At 46.8% G+C, this 18907-nt stretch overlaps 1 protein-coding gene across 4 annotated transcripts in view; it reads right to left on the bottom strand.

Moving 5' to 3' along the window:
• Positions 1-3105: 3105 nt before the first annotated feature.
• Positions 3106-18907, bottom strand: part of CIT (citron rho-interacting serine/threonine kinase) — a 163936-nt gene continuing 148134 nt past the window's right edge. For all 4 annotated transcript variants that reach the window (XM_019649084.1, XM_019649082.1, XM_019649081.1 and 1 more), the window contains 9 exons: positions 17641-17780; positions 16448-16540; positions 14595-14703; positions 14371-14499; positions 13646-13726; positions 11862-11940; positions 11549-11728; positions 6404-6707; positions 3106-5543 (listed from right to left, as the gene is read on the bottom strand). In XM_019649084.1, the coding sequence (XP_019504629.1) occupies positions 5520-5543; positions 6404-6707; positions 11549-11728; positions 11862-11940; positions 13646-13726; positions 14371-14499; positions 14595-14703; positions 16448-16540; positions 17641-17780 (1139 nt within the window). In that variant the 3' untranslated portion in view covers positions 3106-5519. The remainder of the gene's footprint in view (positions 5544-6403; positions 6708-11548; positions 11729-11861; positions 11941-13645; positions 13727-14370; positions 14500-14594; positions 14704-16447; positions 16541-17640; positions 17781-18907) is intronic.

Below are 18907 nucleotides of genomic sequence, written 5' to 3' on the forward strand. Positions count from 1 at the left end.
GAAATGTATATACAAATGAATTTATGGAGCCAAAGGTAAGGGCTTTAAATTACTAACATAAAATGGTACTGCAGGGTAACTACAACCATAGATCAACATAACTGAAACCAACGATCCAAGGACGCAGTCAAGGCTGTTTCCTTCCCTCCGGCTCCACTTCTTATGGGTGTAACTGAGGGAAGTCAGTGGCGTTCCAAGACCACGTCCAAGCCCAAGGTCACACTGGAGTCTGCTGTTCCCCAGCATCCCCCCCCCAGAGTGCACAAAACTGGACTGAGATTAGGGGTGTTGCTCCAGTTCAGTTGCTGACTAGCCAAGTGACCTTGGGCAAATCACATGACCTCTCAGTCTGATTTCTTCCCCTGAAAAAATGAGAGGGGCTGGACGAGCACTAGATGGTGGCTACAGCTCATTTCATGTCACATTAGGAGCCACATAGCCTTTAGGCATGAAGGGGACGTGGCCACAGACAGGAAGTCAAAGGGCCAGGGGAGAAGAAAAAAGTGCCCGCACCTCAAGCTCAATGAGCAAACCTCTAAGACTCCAGAGGCCAAGCCTGAAACCCGCAACATCCAAGTGATACCGTTCACAGCTCCACCATTTGGAGAAAGCCCAGTTACTTCCAGATGAGAATGATTTCGTATCTGAGCATGCACTCAGTTCTGATAACCTGTCTCTCCACCAATGTTTACAAATGGTTTGCAGGAATTCATGAAGACCCAGGCTATGGACCACTCATCTCCATCCAGAAGCTTCTGGGGAGTCCCTCCTTGGCACCTCTGTTGATCAGAGAAAAACTCGAGCCTTCTGCCCTGGAATGCCCATTGTAATTGTCTTCAGGAGAACACAAGGTTAGGAACATACTCCTACATGCACTTCTTCTAAACCCCAAGTCATCCCAGCTGATTGTAAAAACACCCACAGGGCCCTCCTAAGAGTTGTCACTGCTGTGAGCCAGACCCTTGGAGAGGATCCTAAAAGCTGGAACAGCCGGAGCCCAATTTCTGGGGCTGGCCCTGTCCCTCAGATGAACCACTGGGCTCTGCCAGCTCCCCAAACTACCTCGTCTTCTTTGTCCTCAATACAGCTCAAGCGCCGTTGCCTGGATAAGGATGCCAGCCCTTCCCGTTACCTTGTCTACCTGCCCTGGAGTAAATTCACCCATCTCGTCTGGAAAACAACAGCAAGTGAGAAAAGAGACAGCTCCTGTTGTGTGCACCCTGGGTCAACGTATTTTCCCTCTTTGTGATTCTCTAAAAGACAGCCCGAGCTGTGTATAGTAGTGAAGTCATTTTCAAGGTTCTTTCCTCTTAACAACCCCTTCAAGGCAAACAGAGTTCCATTAATCATTGATAGACTCAAGGGGAGGCCAGGTGATCAACGCTGCACTCTATTTCCACTGACCCCACCCTCCCCACCCTTGCCAGCTTCAGGAAAATAAAGCCTCAACATGTGATTAGGCAAGTGATAAACCATTTTTCTCTTATAAACACTGTGCCTAGAGCCACCGTCTCCAATACTTCAGACATCATAAGCAATACTGAAACTGCCACAAAAGAAATCTGACTAGAACAGGCCAAGGTTTCTCAGCCTTGGTACTATTGACACTTTGGGCCTGATAATTCTTTGTGGGGGTGGGGACTGTCCTGGGCATTTAGCAGCATCCCTGGCCTCTACCCACTAGGTGCCAATAGTACACCCCAGTTGCAACAGCCAAAATTGTCCTTGCAGAAGGGGAGCAGTTACCCCTGGTTTAGAACTACTGGAATAGGCCAATTTAATTGTTGTATTATGGGACTGAAAGCTTAGCGGGTGCCACCCCCCCGGGGCCTACCTTTAATGCTTTAGACTTAAATCTGCATGTTTTCTAAAGCAAATCATATTCAAGGGACCCAATTCTGAAGATAAGCTGGCTCTTCAGTCCTATTAAAAGCAAATCATCTCGGCTTGGCCTAAGTCTCCCAATCCTAAAGTTTCATGGTTATGAAATTTGCTATGCAGTCAGCCTCTTTAGTCTTGTGAAAATTAAACTGTAAGAGCAGAAACGTGACATCTAATTTTGTGCTTGAGACAGGAATAGTATAGCATGGAGAGCTGAGCCTCATTTTATGGTGTGGCTAACTGGTCGGTGGTTTCTTTGAGATCATTCCATAGGTCCAAAGAATCTTTCTGGCACATTCCTTTGGAACAAATCATGCTTACATATGCTTTTGAAGTATTCTGTGGCTGACACGAATCCTTAGGACAATAACGGAAATGGCTGGTTGGTAGTTAATGGACTTTTCCTACTATTATAAGAAAGGTTCCAACATTTTACTGGTTCATCTTCTGAATTACATATTTCCATTCTTACAGTTATGACCTTTGGCAGATTTTTATCCCCAACAGTAAAATAGAAAAGAGGAACAGAATTGCAACTACGGTTCCTGTCACAGCCATGTCAGATACGACCCTGTAAGTCAGACTTTGACTAGGATCAGATTACTTCCTTGGAAAAATCAAAATCGAAGACTAAAAGCAACAGGAACCTCACAAAATAAAAAAATCACCATTTACTAAAACTGCTGTTTTTGTCTGGATCAAGCAAAGTACTACTAACTAAAAAAATAGAAAACATTTACCTTGTGGACTGTAAACATTCATCTAGGTAAAAATAGAAGTATTTACATTTTAAATTACCTCAATCTGAACTCCCTCCAAGGAAATCTGCATCATTAAATTCCCCTCGGCCTGATCATAATGGATGAGAGAGATTTTAAGATGACCTGTTTTCCTGATTCTAGGACAACTGGATGAATCCATTCCTGAGTAATCCTTTCAAAATGGCCTGAGTGCTTAAGGAGCTTTTCGGTCCTCAGTTCAATCAAGTGACCTCAATAACCACTTCATGGTTCGTTGGAAGTAATGATTTTGACAATGTCACTATTGGAAGGTAATTTGTCGCCAGTCTCTTGAATCCAGCCAGGGCAGGATGCTCGAACCTCTGTGAGGCTCCCACACCCCCGAGAAAAAGCCTCCTAGTAAAGGCAGGCAGGTCCCATGTCATGATAACACTGGCCAGACTTAGGATTTTTATGGTCTCAAGAAAGGAAGAGGTCGCTGCACTGAAGCACACGTTTTAGATCATAGCTTTATTTCACTATTGTTCAATAACAGAGTTCATTCCTCTCAAGGTGGATTTGGAATCGTTCCTCGTGTTCTTTTCCTCGTTCCGAATAAAAAAGGTAATGAAGAAAAAGCCTGTACTTTTGGAGACCTAGAATCTTATTTATGCTGATAAGCTTTTGACTGCAATTTCGTGTTACAATATTTCCTGCTGGCATCGCAGTGGTCACACGGGGCTCCCCACCCTCCAGGGAAGATGGCTGTCCACAACCACCACCATTGAAACCAAAAGTAAGTGTTGAAAAATGCACCTTTTACAATAAAAAAGTAGAAACCAATTCAATTTCCTTTTTTTTTCTTTTTTTTTACGAATATAAAGTTTCTTGTAAATATGTACAATCTTTTGAGCTAGTTCTATCGCAGGAAGCATTTCACGAATGAGACACACGATATACACTTTCGGGGCTCTAGAAGCCCCTTTGTCATGGAGAGCCTAAATGAAATGCCAAGACTGAAAGACCAGTTTTCAGTGACCTTTCCAAATACTTGTGGATCAAGAGACAAAAACTTCAGCAAACATTCAGTCAGATCTGCCCTGGGGGGGAAGGAGAGGATGCAGTGTGACCCCAAAGATTAAGCAACGCATAAAACACGACAGCATGACACTTGCCAAGGGTGCAACAACATGGAGGATCGCGGGCGTTTCAAATGAGAAAGCACTTAGGTTAAGAGACGAGCAGGAAGGAGCCGGGACTTGGGCCAGGTTGCAATCTGGAAATGTGGCCTGAACTGTGGACACATGGGTTAAATCACGGTCACGTTCACCTGCTGCGGTGGGAACAGGTCTACCTGTCAGCCTGCCTCGGATGTGCCTTGGTGGTTGGAGGCGTGACTAAGAGTCATGGAGAATCCGAAACAAGAGGTGCCTTGTGGGAGATTAAAGGCAGAAATAAGGCCGCTAGTTAGCTTGCCAACTGCAAAGCCTCTACGTTGGTTCTTTAACAGTCCCCGGGGGGGTTTTGCGCTCTGGCAGGGTCGAAAGTGAGCCGCACTGCACCTAAGGACTTCCTGACCCCGGCAGAACGGGGAGGGTTGAGCTGCGGCTTCCTCCTCAGATCTCTTGGTCTTAGTCTAGCCCTAGGGAAAGGCTCATTTGGGAAGTCACAGTTTTGTGGGGTAGAACCGTGCTGGGTTTTGTGTGTCCACGAGGGAGTCGGCAGGAAGCGTGACAGTGTGAGGTGGTGGTTTGCTGAAATCCTTCTCTGGTCGTAAGGCTTGAGCGTTTGGTTTTTTTTGTTTGTTTGTTCAGTGCTACCGACTGCAGCTTGTTTGTGGCCAGTAAGTTGGCAAGTCGTCTGAGGGTCTCGATTCGGTGGGAGCTATGTTATGGTACTAGCACATTGGCAAAGCAACCCAAGGGAGGCAGCCAGGTAGGGGGCAGGCAGCACATGCAGTGAACCGCCATGCAGGACTCCCAGGTGGGTCTCTTCCCATCCCAGGGCGGCCCGGCACAGACAGGAGGTGGGTGCCCCCTGGTCCCCTCCCGGGCCCAGAGACCCATTCATGTTGGGCTCGGAGCAAGTCTATTGCATGCTTTCCTAGCCAAAGCTACACGGAAAGCAGGGACAGCAGGCTGGGGAGATGACGCTGAGGGGCGGGGAGGGAAAGGTCCTCGAGGTCCCTTGGCCCCAAGTCACTGCCTCCGAGCTGAGGCCCGATGACCTCCGTACATTCTCAGCTGGTGGGAGGGGAAGTCGTCAAGGCCATAAAAGGCAATGAGAACAGTAAACATTTGGCTAAGATGTCACCCTGGGTGAAACAGGGCCATCGGTGAGGATGGGCTAGAAGGAGAATGAGCTATGTGAGTGCAGGAGGTTAGCCAACTGGCAGGGACTCTTCCACGATACGTTTTAGTAGCAAAGACCTGATGGTGTGATCTAGCTAAAAAGGACTACAACAGGAAATACACTGCTATTCAAATCTAGTAAGAATTCTGTTGTCTTCAAAAAAAAAAAAAAGGAGGAGGAAAACAAAACAACAAAAAACCCCAACCAACCCACCCTAGGATCTTAAAGTAGCTATTATTAACTAGGGTTCTAACCACGTTGTAGTCAGGCCCGGTTGGTTTCCTCTGATGAACTGGTACAGGCTGGAGCTGGGTACAAAAGTGTATGAATGCTTTGAAAGAGTAACAAAGTGCGGAGAGGGTGACTGCAGGAAGGCGCCGGCAGCTCCTAAGAGCCTCAGACCCCTGCACCTCCGGAGGCAGGGCTGTCCGTGCTGAGGTGGGTCCGGGTCCAGCTGTGCCGCGGGTGGCAGGGCGGATGGGCGCTGGGGTCCCCTTCAGCAGAGTTCCAGAGTGTTTGGTGTTTTCCTGCAGGTTAAGATGAGGAGTTGGTTTTTCTGACTGAGATTTAGACTGAAGACTGGTCCCAGACCTAGGAGCAAAAGGAGGAAGAAGGGGTTTCAGACACCAGAGGCCAGACATTGTTGAGCTCTGCAGAATCCTAACAGGGAGTTTGCAGTACCCGGTCCCTCTCAGCCATTCACACTGAGTGCTCTGCAGGTGGCACCAACCAGCAGAGCCAACTCTCAAAGCTGGGAGGCCGGCAGGGACTAAAATTCACTGAGAAGTCCCCAAAGCTGTGTGTGGATTTCTACACACACACACACACACACACACACACACCCCATTTTATCAGCAAATCAGAGATAAGAAAAAACATTTAGCTGGCTTTCCTCCTCTCTATATCAGCAGGGGTGCCACCAGTGACCTGTAGATGGCATTAGAAGAAAGATGCCATCCAGAAAATCAGCTTCCGGTGACAGAAGATTCAAAGTCCTTCTAGAAGGCAGCCACTGTTAACCAGTTTCTGTGTAACCTTCCAGGAAAATTCTGGATGTACGTGTGTGTATTTGTATGTGTGTTTGGAAAAGGTAAGGCATAGAAGGTTTTGCATAGTATGTTATCTGTGTTTGAGAAGAGAGAATTCACACACACACACACACACACACACACACACACACGGATACATAGACTGTCTCTAGAAACTGCAAACACCGGTTGCCTCTGAGGAAGGGAATGATACACTGGTAACGATTACATTTTGAGGTACACACATATATACATACACATTATCTATCCATTTGCTTAGGAGGCTTCTTCCTAAATCAACTACATCTTCTTCCTAACCTCATTATATGAAGCACAAAATCTGAATGACAGTAATGGAGTTCCTTTTCACAACACTGAGGGACCTCAGCTCCCCAGGTCCTCTGGCCTCTGGATGCTGCTCACCTTGTTGACCTGGGACAGGGGGGTCCTCACGGCTCCCACAGGCAGCCGGCCCCTGCTGCTGTCTTCAAACAGCCTCCCGGGGGACCGCTCCCTCCGCGTGCTGAGCATCCGGCCGGGGGACTTCTCCCGCTCCAGGGGACGGCCAGGAGACTTGTCCCTGCGCAGCTCTGTCCGCCCCTCTCGGTAGCGGTGGGGTGTGCTTGGCTCTCTCGGGTGGCTGGGGCCTTCGGGTGGCGCCGGGCTGGAGGCCACGCGCTTGGTGATGTGCTCGTTGTATGTTGGCGGGCCTCGCTTGTTGGGGCTGCTGGCAACAGGAGAGGGAGGGGGAGCTGAGGTGTCACAACCCCAAAGGGTTATTGGCCTTCTCTGAGCAACCTCCCATGTCCCAATCTCACCAATGATCAGGAGAAAAACCTCCCACCTGGAGTTCTTCAGACTTTTTGTTTGTTTTGTTTTATTTGGGTAGGGAAGACAGGAAAGCAAGCAAAGACAACAAGAAAAGAAAATCAAGCTTCCTGGTCTCGGAGCAGGCTTTTATTTACTGATCACCTACTGTGTGCTAGGCCCTGTGCTAAGGTGCATTATCTTGTTAAATAATCACAACAGAGCTACAAGCTGGGAACAGGCAGGACCCTTGTTGTACAGACGAGAAAATGGAGACACAGACAGGTTGGGTGGCTGGCCTGAGCTCATGAGCTGCAGAGCTGGGACTCCAATACGGGACAGTCTGACGTCATAGTCCTCATACTATATCGACTGATCTAGTATTTTCCGGAGCCTAGAAAGCCCAGGGGGATGTGTCCCTTTAGGGGTTAAGTCTGCTACGAGGCCCGTGACACAAGGAGCAGTTTTGAGAAAGCCTGTACTCATCACTGTCAGTTGTCATATCTGTTCCACTTCCAAGCCTGGTGTTTGGTCACCTCCCCCTCCAGGTGGCTTTCCAAGAGTCTTTGTGGCACCCAGCGCTGATGTGAAAAGTGCAGGGATCAGGCCCAATATAATTAGGAAGCTGAACAGGAGAGACAAAAACTAAGCAGGGCTGGCTCAAAAAATGTCCCTGGCCCAAAGACGAATCATTAGTAACCAAACAACTCAAAACACGGGGGCCTTTTTGTACAACCAATCCAACCCTGCACCCAGTCTTGGCCCAGGTATGTCAGATCAAGATTTCAGCAGACACGGCCCTAACCACCTCTCCGAAGAAGCAAGATCCAGAAACGAGGCCTTCTGAGTCAATTCCTTCCTACCCCAAAGAGCAGAAGAAAGAATACTAGAGTCCTCACTTATTTCCCAGCATAATGAGTGCTGGGAAAAGGCAACCTAGTTAAAATGGGAACAAAATTTTATAGTGAATACTACTTGGAGATATATTGGGTTCTCGGAAAAGTCATGACGTATTTTTTCGGGTTTTCGTTTCAAAGATGCGTCATGACTTTTCTGACAACCCAATATTTTTCATTGATTGGGGCTTTATCTTGGAAAATAACAGTAGAAATCAGGAAAATACATTTATCCTCGGTATTTTTGAAGTCTGAATTACTGAAGAACTGCAGTTATTAATACATACTGATTCTAAGAAGGAACCAAGTATAAATCTCAGACTGATTTACTTTGCTGTAATTTTCTCAACAAAAAAGTATGCTAACACATTAGACATCCTTTACATCAGTGTTGGAATTTTGCAGTAAATCATAAAGTCCTTTCTTCAGAAATATTTGTGTGTCAGTGGTTTTCCCAAAGGCCTACCTTAATCCTTGAGATTTAAATCCTTCTCTTTGGAACAGGTTATCACTTTATCAACCTGTTGATTTTTTTTCCCATTCAATTTATTGGTCTAACTCTGTGCCAGGACCTCTTTTGTCAATGCCCGTAACTGAAAGCAACTGAGCGGCAAAGACACCAACTCACTGGGGAAAGAGAGATCCTGGAACAACCTGGAGGGCCAAATCCAGACAGAAGCCCGTTTTTATAAATAAAGTTTTATTAGAACACAGCCATACCCAGCTGGTCATGCACTATCTCTGGCTGCTTGCACACTACAGCAGAGTTGCATCGTTGTGGCAGAGACCATACGGCCCACAAAGCCAAAAATAGTTACTATCTGAACCTTTACAGAGAAGGTTTGTCAAGTCCTGCTCTACAGTGAAACAGAGAGGTTGGTGAACTGAGATCGTTGTGTCAGTGGTCAGTTCACTGTGAATAGCTTCATGTCATTCTCTGGCTTCCCAATGCAACTCTATCTGTGACAATTCAGATAACAAGTGCTCAGAAAGCCAGGACCTCCCTGTGTTGAGCATGCAGCAATAAAATTTGAGGTAACTCAGATTTCAAACTGCTTGAAATCAAGGTTTATATTCATCCCTAGTTTTGTGGCTTTAAGATATGGAAGGCAAATTGGGGGGAAAAAATGCATTCCAAGTAGGAGAATTACATTCAGCTTGTTTGTAATGGAAGAGAAATTATAATGTGTGTCCACAGGGGCCCGTCATAAAGCAAGTGAGGGAGGTTACTGCCCAGGGGAAGAAAGATGGCTCAACGAAGGCCACTCGGGATGTCGGCTTAGATGAATGGGATGAAAGAAAACACCCATCATTCTGGGCCGAGTGGGCAATCTTCCATCTCCATATCCATTAACAACCGATGATCGACCACATCAATTTTATGTTTCTTGCCAAGAGTTACACTTCCCGCTCTGCACCACAGACCAGGGCAAGGCGGCCCGCAGTGAATCACGCTCGGCCACGCTGGCCTTGTCCATTCTGACCTGCCCACAGCAGGCAGCAGCAAAAAAGACCATTTTAGAAGCCGGGGGACAACTAAAGACTAACTGCTGATTTTCCAGACGTGCCTGGAACAGCAGGAAAGCAACATTATTTCTCGTTCACAGGAACTGGAACCATTTTTGATCACAGAATAAGTAGATCACAGAATAAGTCACTCATTACAGGGAGTCCACACAGACTCAAAAGGAAGGTGCCTGGCCACCTAACCAGTGAGGCAATGCAGGAAGAAAAACCCATAATTATAGTACTTTGATTTGTTCTTGGCATGACTTGGGAACTACTTATATAACATCTAGACATTTTCAGGGGAGGACTAGAGCCCTTTAAGCTGTCACTCTTGAGGGAGGGTCAAGCCGAAAGGATTGGGATCCGCTGGTTGTTTGGCACTTCTGGGTTTCCAGCAAGTTCCTCGTATTAAAATCACACTGACCAAACATTTCAGACTAACACCTACATTTCAGCAAGAGAAAGAGACTATTCATTAGGACATAGTCTCAGAATAGTAAATTGATGATTCTCTTTTCCAAGATCTAAGCATTTTGTAATATTCAAGATGGTTCCTCCACCAAATTAAGAGTCCCTTCAGAATGTCTTCTTCAACTGTGGAGCCCAGACACAGTGTCTGGCACATGATAGGGGGTCCACATTAACTCTTTAGAGACCCATGCGGTTTGTAAACCTGTCCAGAAAATGAAAATCCTACATCAATTAAATAGTCCCCTGCGTTACATCATCTCAGACCTTCCTGCGGACCAAGAACTCAAACCTACACATCAACCTGGATCTTGCTCCTAGCCCTCTGTGTCAAGGTCAGTCTCACTTTCACACACTGCTGGTGGGATCACAAAAGGAGACATACAGCCTCCAGGGAGGAACACTCAGCCACATCTCTCAAAATTACAGACTCACAACCGGTGTCACCCATCAATTCCTTTACTAGTTATTTATCCTACAGAGAGATTCCTAACCATGCAAAAAGGCACAGGCCAAGTCATTTATACAGCGACAGACAAGAAACAACCCAAACATCCACTGAGAAAGGAGCAGTTAAATAAATTAAGGTCATGTGAAGGAATACTGTGGAGGCATACAAAAAGGAGGAAGAAATAGTTCTCGTAACTGACATGCAACAGTCTCCGAGATATTCAGGGACGGAAGAGTATGCAGTATGCTACCTGCCACCTGTGTTAACAAGAAGGGAAGAGCCCCTCCAGATGGGCAGAGTAAGGACCTCCTCAAACCTGTCCCTCCCCAAAACCAAGAAGAACACTGACAAAAATTGTCAATACCAACTTTTCAGAGCTCTGGAAATTAACCAAAGGCTTGCCACAATTCAAAGAGTATTTATGCAAGAAAAACAGCTGAATCTCAAAACAACAAGCTTTGCGACATTTCCACTTGACCTGTCCCCATGCCTCTCCCCCTAAAGCTGCAGTGGTGTTGAAAGCAACTGCCTTGTACACAGACACGGGAGCTGTGAAAGCCAGCAGCCCAGCTGCCACTGGAGGGAACCCATCAGGACCAAAGCTCCCCAGAGAAAGACCCATCCCTGGAAAACTGTCACAATCGGACCTGTCTGGCTACTCCTTGGGAAAGACTACTCTCAGGGCTGGTTTTTATCTGTCCTGACTCAGGGCTATGCCATGAGAAAAGCCCTATCCCCGGAAACTTCAGTGGTGGCACGTAGTAAAGAACACAAACTTTACAGAATTAGTCTAGGAGAGTCACTAAGTAAACAGCAACTGCAAATCCAGGGAGGAGGATCTGCTTTCCAGAGGTGCCACGTCATGTTATTGGAAATGTCTGGCTTCCAACACAAAAATTACAAGACACGCAAAGAAACAGGAAAGTATACGTAGGACCTCATTTCTTCCAGGAAATCTTCCCTGACCCCCAAGTCCAGGCGGGGAGGCCCTCCTCTGAGCTCCCACAGTGCCTTCAACGATCCCAATGCCAGCCTCGTCCTTCTAGCCTGATTGCATGTGTCTCTCGCCTGGGGTTTCATCAGGGGAGGGATGCATCTGGCTGATTCACCACTAAACCCCCGATAATAAACCCAACTAGCCCAGTAGAATATCTGCTAACACAATCAGTGCATATAATTCCTGCTCCATTCCAAACAGAGCCACTCAAAATACCCACCCAAGAGAGGCCAGACATTTCCTTCCACCTTTTATACGGGGGGCATTTTTTAATTCTCCTGACCCTTACTGTGATTATGTCATTTCAAAGCTGTAGATCTCAAAGAAATGAGTGGCTTGAGCTTGAATACTGGGCAACCTTCAACCCGTTTAGCAAGATTTCCTTCCGCTTTGCAGAAAGCACTTGGCCCCCTGTAATGAGGAAGGGGAGGGGCACGTACCTGCGGGAGGTGGAGGGACCCCGGTGGTGGTCAGTGCCGGACTCCTTCACGAGGTTTCCTTTGCAGCAAATGACCCTTAATTTATCCTGGTAGGAGGACGCCAGGTAAATCGCTCCCGAGGAAATCGCAGGGCCCAGGTAGCGTGGGTTTGGGATTTCCAAATACGCTCGGGCAGGGGTCCTGCGGAACACCAGATGAGAGTTTGCATTGTAGGTTACCCCCACCGCTCAGCGGGATAGGAAGAAACACGAGCCCGGACTTGACCCCCAACCCTGACCGCTGAGCTTGCCAAAGCCTGGAGGACAATGCTTACCCCAGAGAGGAGCGTGCCTGGATCTCAATCACTTCGAGTGAATTGAAGTGGGTCACAAACAGATAGGGTTCTCTGTAGGCTGGGTGGCCACCACACAGGAAGAGCGTGAAGGAAGGGGTAAAAGAAAGAAAATCAAAACCTGCCTGCAATGCATCAGTGCATCCTTGGACCCAGCAATCTCATCGAAAGGAACTGATCCTACAAATACATCCAGGTATAACTGACCCTACAAATACACTCTGGGGACAGGAGGCATGTTTGTATTCATTCACGGCCATGTTGTTAGAGCAGAAGATGGGAACCAACTCAAAGGTACATTCTAGGGGATCAGTTAAGTAAATTATGTGTATGTCTATGGGATTCTGCACAGCTGTAAAAATGCAGGAAGCAGCTCTCCATGGACTGTTATGGGAACAAACCTGAGGTGCATGGATTTACTTAGTGCATAAAACAAGGCTCAGAATAATGTATAAAGTGTGCTACCATACTGATAAAAAAAAGGGGGGTACAGAAGGGGGAAACAAGAGTACATTTTTTTATGTCGCTGTATTTTCATAAAGTACTAGAAGGTAGGCAAGTCTTACTCCCCCCCACCCCCCTTAAAAGAATATGAAAGGAGAATTTGGGCGACAGGTAATATGGATGAGACTTTTCACTGGATACCTTTTTAAATTGATTGTATGCATTTTCAAAATAATTAAGCAAACTAACAAAAAAAACCGGGTTCATAGATAATTAGGTATTTCTAGTCTTAGTACTACATATCACAGTGTCATTGAAACTCTAGGATCTGATAGGAGCTGTTTTCTAAAAGAGAAAAGCAGATTAGCACTCTTATTCCTTGTGGTAAACTACTGCTGTGGTATTAAACTATTAGTCATGCCTGCTGGTTCTCAGGCCCCAGTGGAGTCTCCTTGTCTTGAGCCTGGGCTGGCTCCGGCTTCCTTTCACCAGTACAATATGGTGGAAGTGAGAAGGCCTGGCAGCTTCCGCTTCTGTGCTCTTGAAAGAAGCCCTCGTGGAGAGGAACTGAGGCCCCTGGCTGAGCTCCCACCAATTGCACCAGCTGCCCGCCATGTCTTTGAGGCCATTTTGGACATCCTAGTTGTCCCAGGGCCTCCGCTGACACCACATGAAGCAGAACCGTCCAGCCAACCGCAGAACCATGGGCAATAAGTAGTCAAGTCACTACGTTTTGAAACTTGCTATGTAGCAACAGATAAACGAAATAGCCTTGAAGGGTACTTCAGCCGCAATATTTTAAACCAGTCACACAGACAAGTATGTACATAATTGCACATGTGTATGTGTTTACACTTTCACCCAGCAGGTCCACTTTTAGGACTTCGGAGCAGAAGATGCTATTTGACAAGTTTGCAAAGATTAGTACAGGATGTTCATCACAGTGTTGTTTACACTTACAAAAAGAATGGCCATGCCTGAGTGCTCTGCCTCATTAGAACTGATAATATAAACAGGTGCTTGGCTATGCCATGGGACACTAGGCTGCCTTTGAAACGACTGAAATAAACTCACAGAAAATGGGCTCCTTTCTATCATGAGAACCTAACAAATACTTCACTGGGTTTGGCCAGTGCAGCTCTTCATCAAGCCTCAGATCTGTGCCCTGAACACCTACTCGGTGATGACTATATGTGGCGCTTGGTGTCTAATGGAGTCCAAGAGCACAACAGAGCTTAGGCCAAAAGGAACCTCACCTGCAGTTCTCTCCCAGGACACCCACTGCTGGCAGAAAACAGACCCCCACACCTGGCCTCACTTACCGAAGGCCAAAGGTAAGCGACTCCACTTGAGATCGTCTGTGCGGCTACGTCTTCCGTACGAATCCACGAACACCCCAAATTCTGCAAGGAGTCAGAGCCCGGGGGCATCAGCACAGCCAGAGGCAGGAGGTGGCAACAAGACACACTTGGACGGAAGGAGGAACCGAGCCCCGGGGACCACTGACCAGATTTCACTGGATCTTTAAAACCTAAGGACCTCTGCTGAGCCACATCTCTGTGATTTGTTTAAAAAAAAAGAGAGTTCAGAGGAAAAGGGGGGAAGACAGGGAAAAAAGGGAGGAGGCAGGAGGACAGGGGAAGGGAGAAAAACACAGACCCGGAGACAGGGAAGAAGAGACAGAAAGACCCAGAGATTTGGAGGGGAAAAGAAAAAAAAAAAGAAGGGAAACATCTAGAGGGGAAAAAAGGAAGAAAGAGAGAGAGCAAAAAAGAAGGAAGGAAATGGGGAGAGAAAAAGGAAGGAAAGGGAGAGAAAGAAGTGAAGGACAGAGAAAGAAAGAATGGCCTGCTCTTTGGAGAGAATAGAGCTGAACCAGGCTAGCGCCCCTGGTGGGGGACAGAGGACCCCAAAGGGGCCTTGGTGGCAGCTGGAACGATGTTCTCTGTCGTCCCGGCAGGACCCGCCCAGCCCCAGCCCCCCAGTGGACCACGTCTGGGGCTCCCGGTGCCAATGAGCGCTCACCCAGCAGGGGGCGCCAACTCACCGTGGAAGCAGAGCAGGTACTCTTCCCGCTGCCCTGCGCCATTCACCTGCACGATGGACACAGGGAAACTGTTGGAAGACGAGGCGAACACAGCAGGTGCCAAGGAGTGGTCGTTCTTATCCAGGAATTCTGTAAAGGCAGGCGAGAAGCGGGGCTTCAGGGACGGGCCCCAAATGTCAGCAGGGCCGGAGCGGTGTGTGGGCTGGGGAGGACGCGGCCCCTACCCTCAAGCGTGTACTGCTTCATGTCGATTTCATAGAATTTATTGGTTCCGATGAGGATACTGTAGTTGGTGAAGTGGATGCAGCTGCAGGGCTCTGAGGTCTCTATCTCCTGAGGCAGAGGGCAGAAGAGGAGGTTGTGAGTGTTTACACAGGGTAGCCATGTTTCCGCCTTGGGCATCTAACCGAGCCTTGTGGACAGTCGCCACCGGACTTGTTCAAGTGGTAGGTCACACAAAGCACATTCAAGCTGCTCATGTCCCATGAGGACCGATGAGCCCTTTGCTACCTCTGGGGTCTTTGTGATACCAGACTAAGAAAATAAGGCCAAGTAGAGTCAGAAAAGGGTCAAAAACACATTTCAAGGAAAAGGTAGCATTCAAAAAGAGAGCTTTAAAAATACATTCTGGGGCGCCTGGTTAGCTCAGGTGGTTAGAGCGCAGGCTCATAGCACCAAGGTTGCCAGTTCGATCCCCACATGGGCCACTGGGTTGCACCCTCCACTACTAGATTGAAGACAACTACTTGAGTTGGAGCTGGTGGGTCCTGGAAAAATATATTGTTCCCCAATAAAATTTTAAAAAAGAAGAAAAATACGACATTCTTATGAGAGGAAAAAGCCTGGAAAAATACACCAATTATGAACAGTGGTGGCTGGAGGGAGTGGCTTTGGTTTCCTTCTTTTTTTCCAGCTTCTACATTTTTATTTTGAACCTCTATTACCTATGTAATTATTACCATCACCACTGTTGTCATCTATCTGAATCATCTGCTTCCTAGTTTCTTCCACCTGCTTTCAGGCCAATCCTAATGGCTTCAAAAACCTAGACATGCTTATTCAAAAGGGTGGCCAGGGATTCTAAAGAAGCATCCATTTCTGAGAATTCTCCCGAAGCCAACAGTTCAAGCTTTAATCAGCATTATCATGACCACTGACTATACTGGATTACCTACGAAGTATGGAGAAACAGTTCAGTAGCATGACATCATGAAATGGTAGGGAAAAATGGAACCCTGGTTTTGGTCTCGACTTTGTAACTTGGGGATCTCAGCCAGCCTCAACTGTCTTACCTGAAATTGGGATTGCCACCCTTGCTTTTTGGAACTGTTGTGAAAAGTGTTTGTAAAGAAGCCAGCTCAGTCGCTGGTACCAGTAGGCACTTAATAAAAAACACAAAGTAAACTGACAACAGCCCACCCAGGATGACACAGTTTCTCTAACAGGTAACGACCCTTATATAGGCATCCTTCATTTTACTTTTGAGACTACTCATGAAAGCACCTGAAATGAACCAGACTTATGATGGGTGGCACGTCCTTTGGCTAGGGACAGCAGACAGCCTTCTCCGGAAGTGCGGCAAATATAAGGATCTAACGTGTAACCTGTCCACACTGCAGTCATCTTCACAACTCACTCTGCTCCGAGGAGAACGAACTCCCTAATTACACACTGAAACACAGCTCGCACTGGAGAGGAACTTTTAGGATCTGAGGACTCTGGTAACTGCCACCAGGGACTGACAGCTTCTCGGAGAGATCGCTTTCCTTTTCTTTGCTGGTTCAAAAGAAGTGTCTCCTCCACCAGCCAACTTCCTTTCTGCCTTAACAAAAGGCTGGGTTCACTAGGCTGGCTGCAGAGGCAGCTCACAAACAGGAGAAGGAGGGAGAGAGGGAGAAACTGCAGCTACCAGCAGCTCCGGAGCTGCCTCTCGGGAGGAAGGTCTCTCTCTCTCTCTCTCTGTCTCTCTAAGGAGGTCACCCAGGCTGAAAGGACCAGACACACGCTGTCCCCTGAGGCAGCACGCCTCCCACACCAGCTCGCAGGGAGAACAGGACCAGCGGGGCCCGGGACTTACTTTCCGAATGCAGTATTTGCTGAGGTTTTCATTGTAGCGAAGAATGACGACTTTGTTGGGCATGGCTGCACAGATGCAGAGCCCATTCTCAATCTGAAAAGCAATCGGGGAAAAAGAAAGAAGAGTGGCATCGGTGTCTATAATGACCCGTAAGAAAAATAGGAAAAGAGCATCGATTTAGAGCAGGGTCTTTCAACCTTGGCACTATGGACCCTTTGGACCAGATGGCTGTCTGTGATGAGGGGCTGTTCTGTGCATTACAGGATGTTTAGCAGCAATACTGGGCTCTACCTATTAGATGCCAATAATGGCCAGTTATGACAACCAAAAATGTCTTCAGACAATGCCCAATGTCCCTGGGGGGACAGAATCACCCCGGTTTGAGAACCACAGACTTAGCAGAGATGCAGAGAAAGGCTCAGGAAATCCACCTGCCCCCAGACACATTTTCTACATATGTGTCCTTTGCTGGAGACAGGTTCTTTTGACCATCTTACCCTCAGGGTGGGCATGGCTCCCAACAGGAAAGGCAGTAGAAATTGCTGTAAGAATTTAGAGGAGATTTCGGTCCAAAGAGAAAAGTTCATAGCTAAGATCTGTGTATACAGAGTTCTACATCAAAACTCTTCTTTTCTAGAACAGTTGAGTCCTTCTGACTTCACCTTGCACAACTAGATTTTTGTCATTTCGCCAAGGGTGAAAAGACTCTTATTGCTCAAATCAGTCCTGAGAGGAAGGTGAGCAGTTGGTGGGGTGGGTGGAGGGAGATGGGGTGGGATAGGGGAGAAACACACAGGAAACGCCCATTGTTGGTAACGTGCTATTTCTTGAGTTGGGTAGTGAGTTTTTGGATGTTTACAACATTATTAGGTGTTAAAATTTTCTCATTGACATATATGCTCCATACCTTTTAAAAAATATTTCAAACATTATAATGAAATTAACTTACAGTTTTTTAAAAACCAATATTTGGAAACTAAAATGCACATTTCTACGTAAAATGCACATTTCATTCACAGAAAAAAATCGTTAAGAAATTTTAAAATACTTGGAATAAATAAAAATCTACAGGGTGCAACTAACATCGTCGTTAGAGGAAAATGTATAGCCCTAAAAGGTTTGTATTAGGATAAAAAAGACCTGAAAATTAATGAGCTAACCATTCCACCAGTTGAGGCCCTGAGAAAGCTTACCTTGCCAGCAGCAAACAAGTGGCAACCCTTAACAGCTTCGAAAATGTTGGGTGAGATGTCCGGCTGGGCGGGAAGGTGAGACTGTGCCAGGGACTGCTTTACTTTCTTCACGTCCACAAGACACAGGGCCCGCTCTTCTCCTGAGGAGAAAATAAACAGTTTCTTGGTCAATGTGAGGCCGTTAAACAAAGTCCCAGAATGGCAGTTCTAGTTCTATTCAGAAATAAAAGCCAGCAAGGCCACACGGATGGACTATGTTTTCCACAGATTTCCGTAAACAGAGTTTAGGCCCAAGTTTTAGATCTAAAATGAAACCATTTGGCGTCTTAGTCAAGGTTCTGGGAGAAAGAAATTTCTGCAGACATGAAATCGGAGACAGCGAACTGTACTTTCAAACATGTTCCCACCAAAGTAAAGAAAGATGTGCTGGGAACAACAAGGGAACTTTTTATAAAACAACAATAGGTCAAAGGCTCCAATATGTCAAAGTCATGGGAGACAAAAGAGAGGCTGAGGATCTGTTCTAGATTAATGGAAATAAAGAGACGTGACAAAATGCAATGCATGATCCTAGACTGGATCATGGATCGGGAAAGTAAATACAGTCATACCTTGGTTTGCGAGCATAATTCGTTCCACAAACAAGCTACCCGTATTGCAAGACATCGCTCGTTTACTAAGTTAAAATGTATTAGAAATGTTTGCTCGTCTTGCAGAACATGCGCAAACCACATTACTCGCAATCCAAGGTTTTACTGTATTCTCTAAAGGCCACGATTGGAGATACAGGTAAAATCTCCTGGGGGTGGTATATCAGATTGTGCTACAGCAAGGGTTAAACTTCCTGGATTCAAAACTGTACCGTGTGAAACTATTCTGTATGATGCTATAATAGTGGATACATGTGCGTTGGATACATGTCCAATCCCATAGAATGGACAACACCAAGCGCGAACCCTAATGGAAACGATGGACTTTTGGTGACAAACACACATCAATTAATAAGGCTCATCAGTTGTAATGAATGTTCCACTCCAGTGGGGATGCTGATAGTGGGGGAGGCTCTGCATGTGTGGGGGAAGGGATCTAACAGGAAATCTCTGTACTTGCGGTTTAGTTTTGCTGTGAACCTAAAATTGCCCTAAAGAATAAAGTCAAGAAAGAAAGGTGGGGGCCGGCCGAGTGGCGCGATGGTTAAGAACTCGCTTGGGATGCCAGAGGGCCCTGGTTCGGATCCCACATATGAGGGCCAGTGACACTGCCCTCC

Source organism: Hipposideros armiger, unplaced genomic scaffold (assembly GCF_001890085.2).
Source record: "Hipposideros armiger isolate ML-2016 unplaced genomic scaffold, ASM189008v1 scaffold_129, whole genome shotgun sequence".
NCBI lineage: Eukaryota > Metazoa > Chordata > Mammalia > Chiroptera > Hipposideridae > Hipposideros > Hipposideros armiger.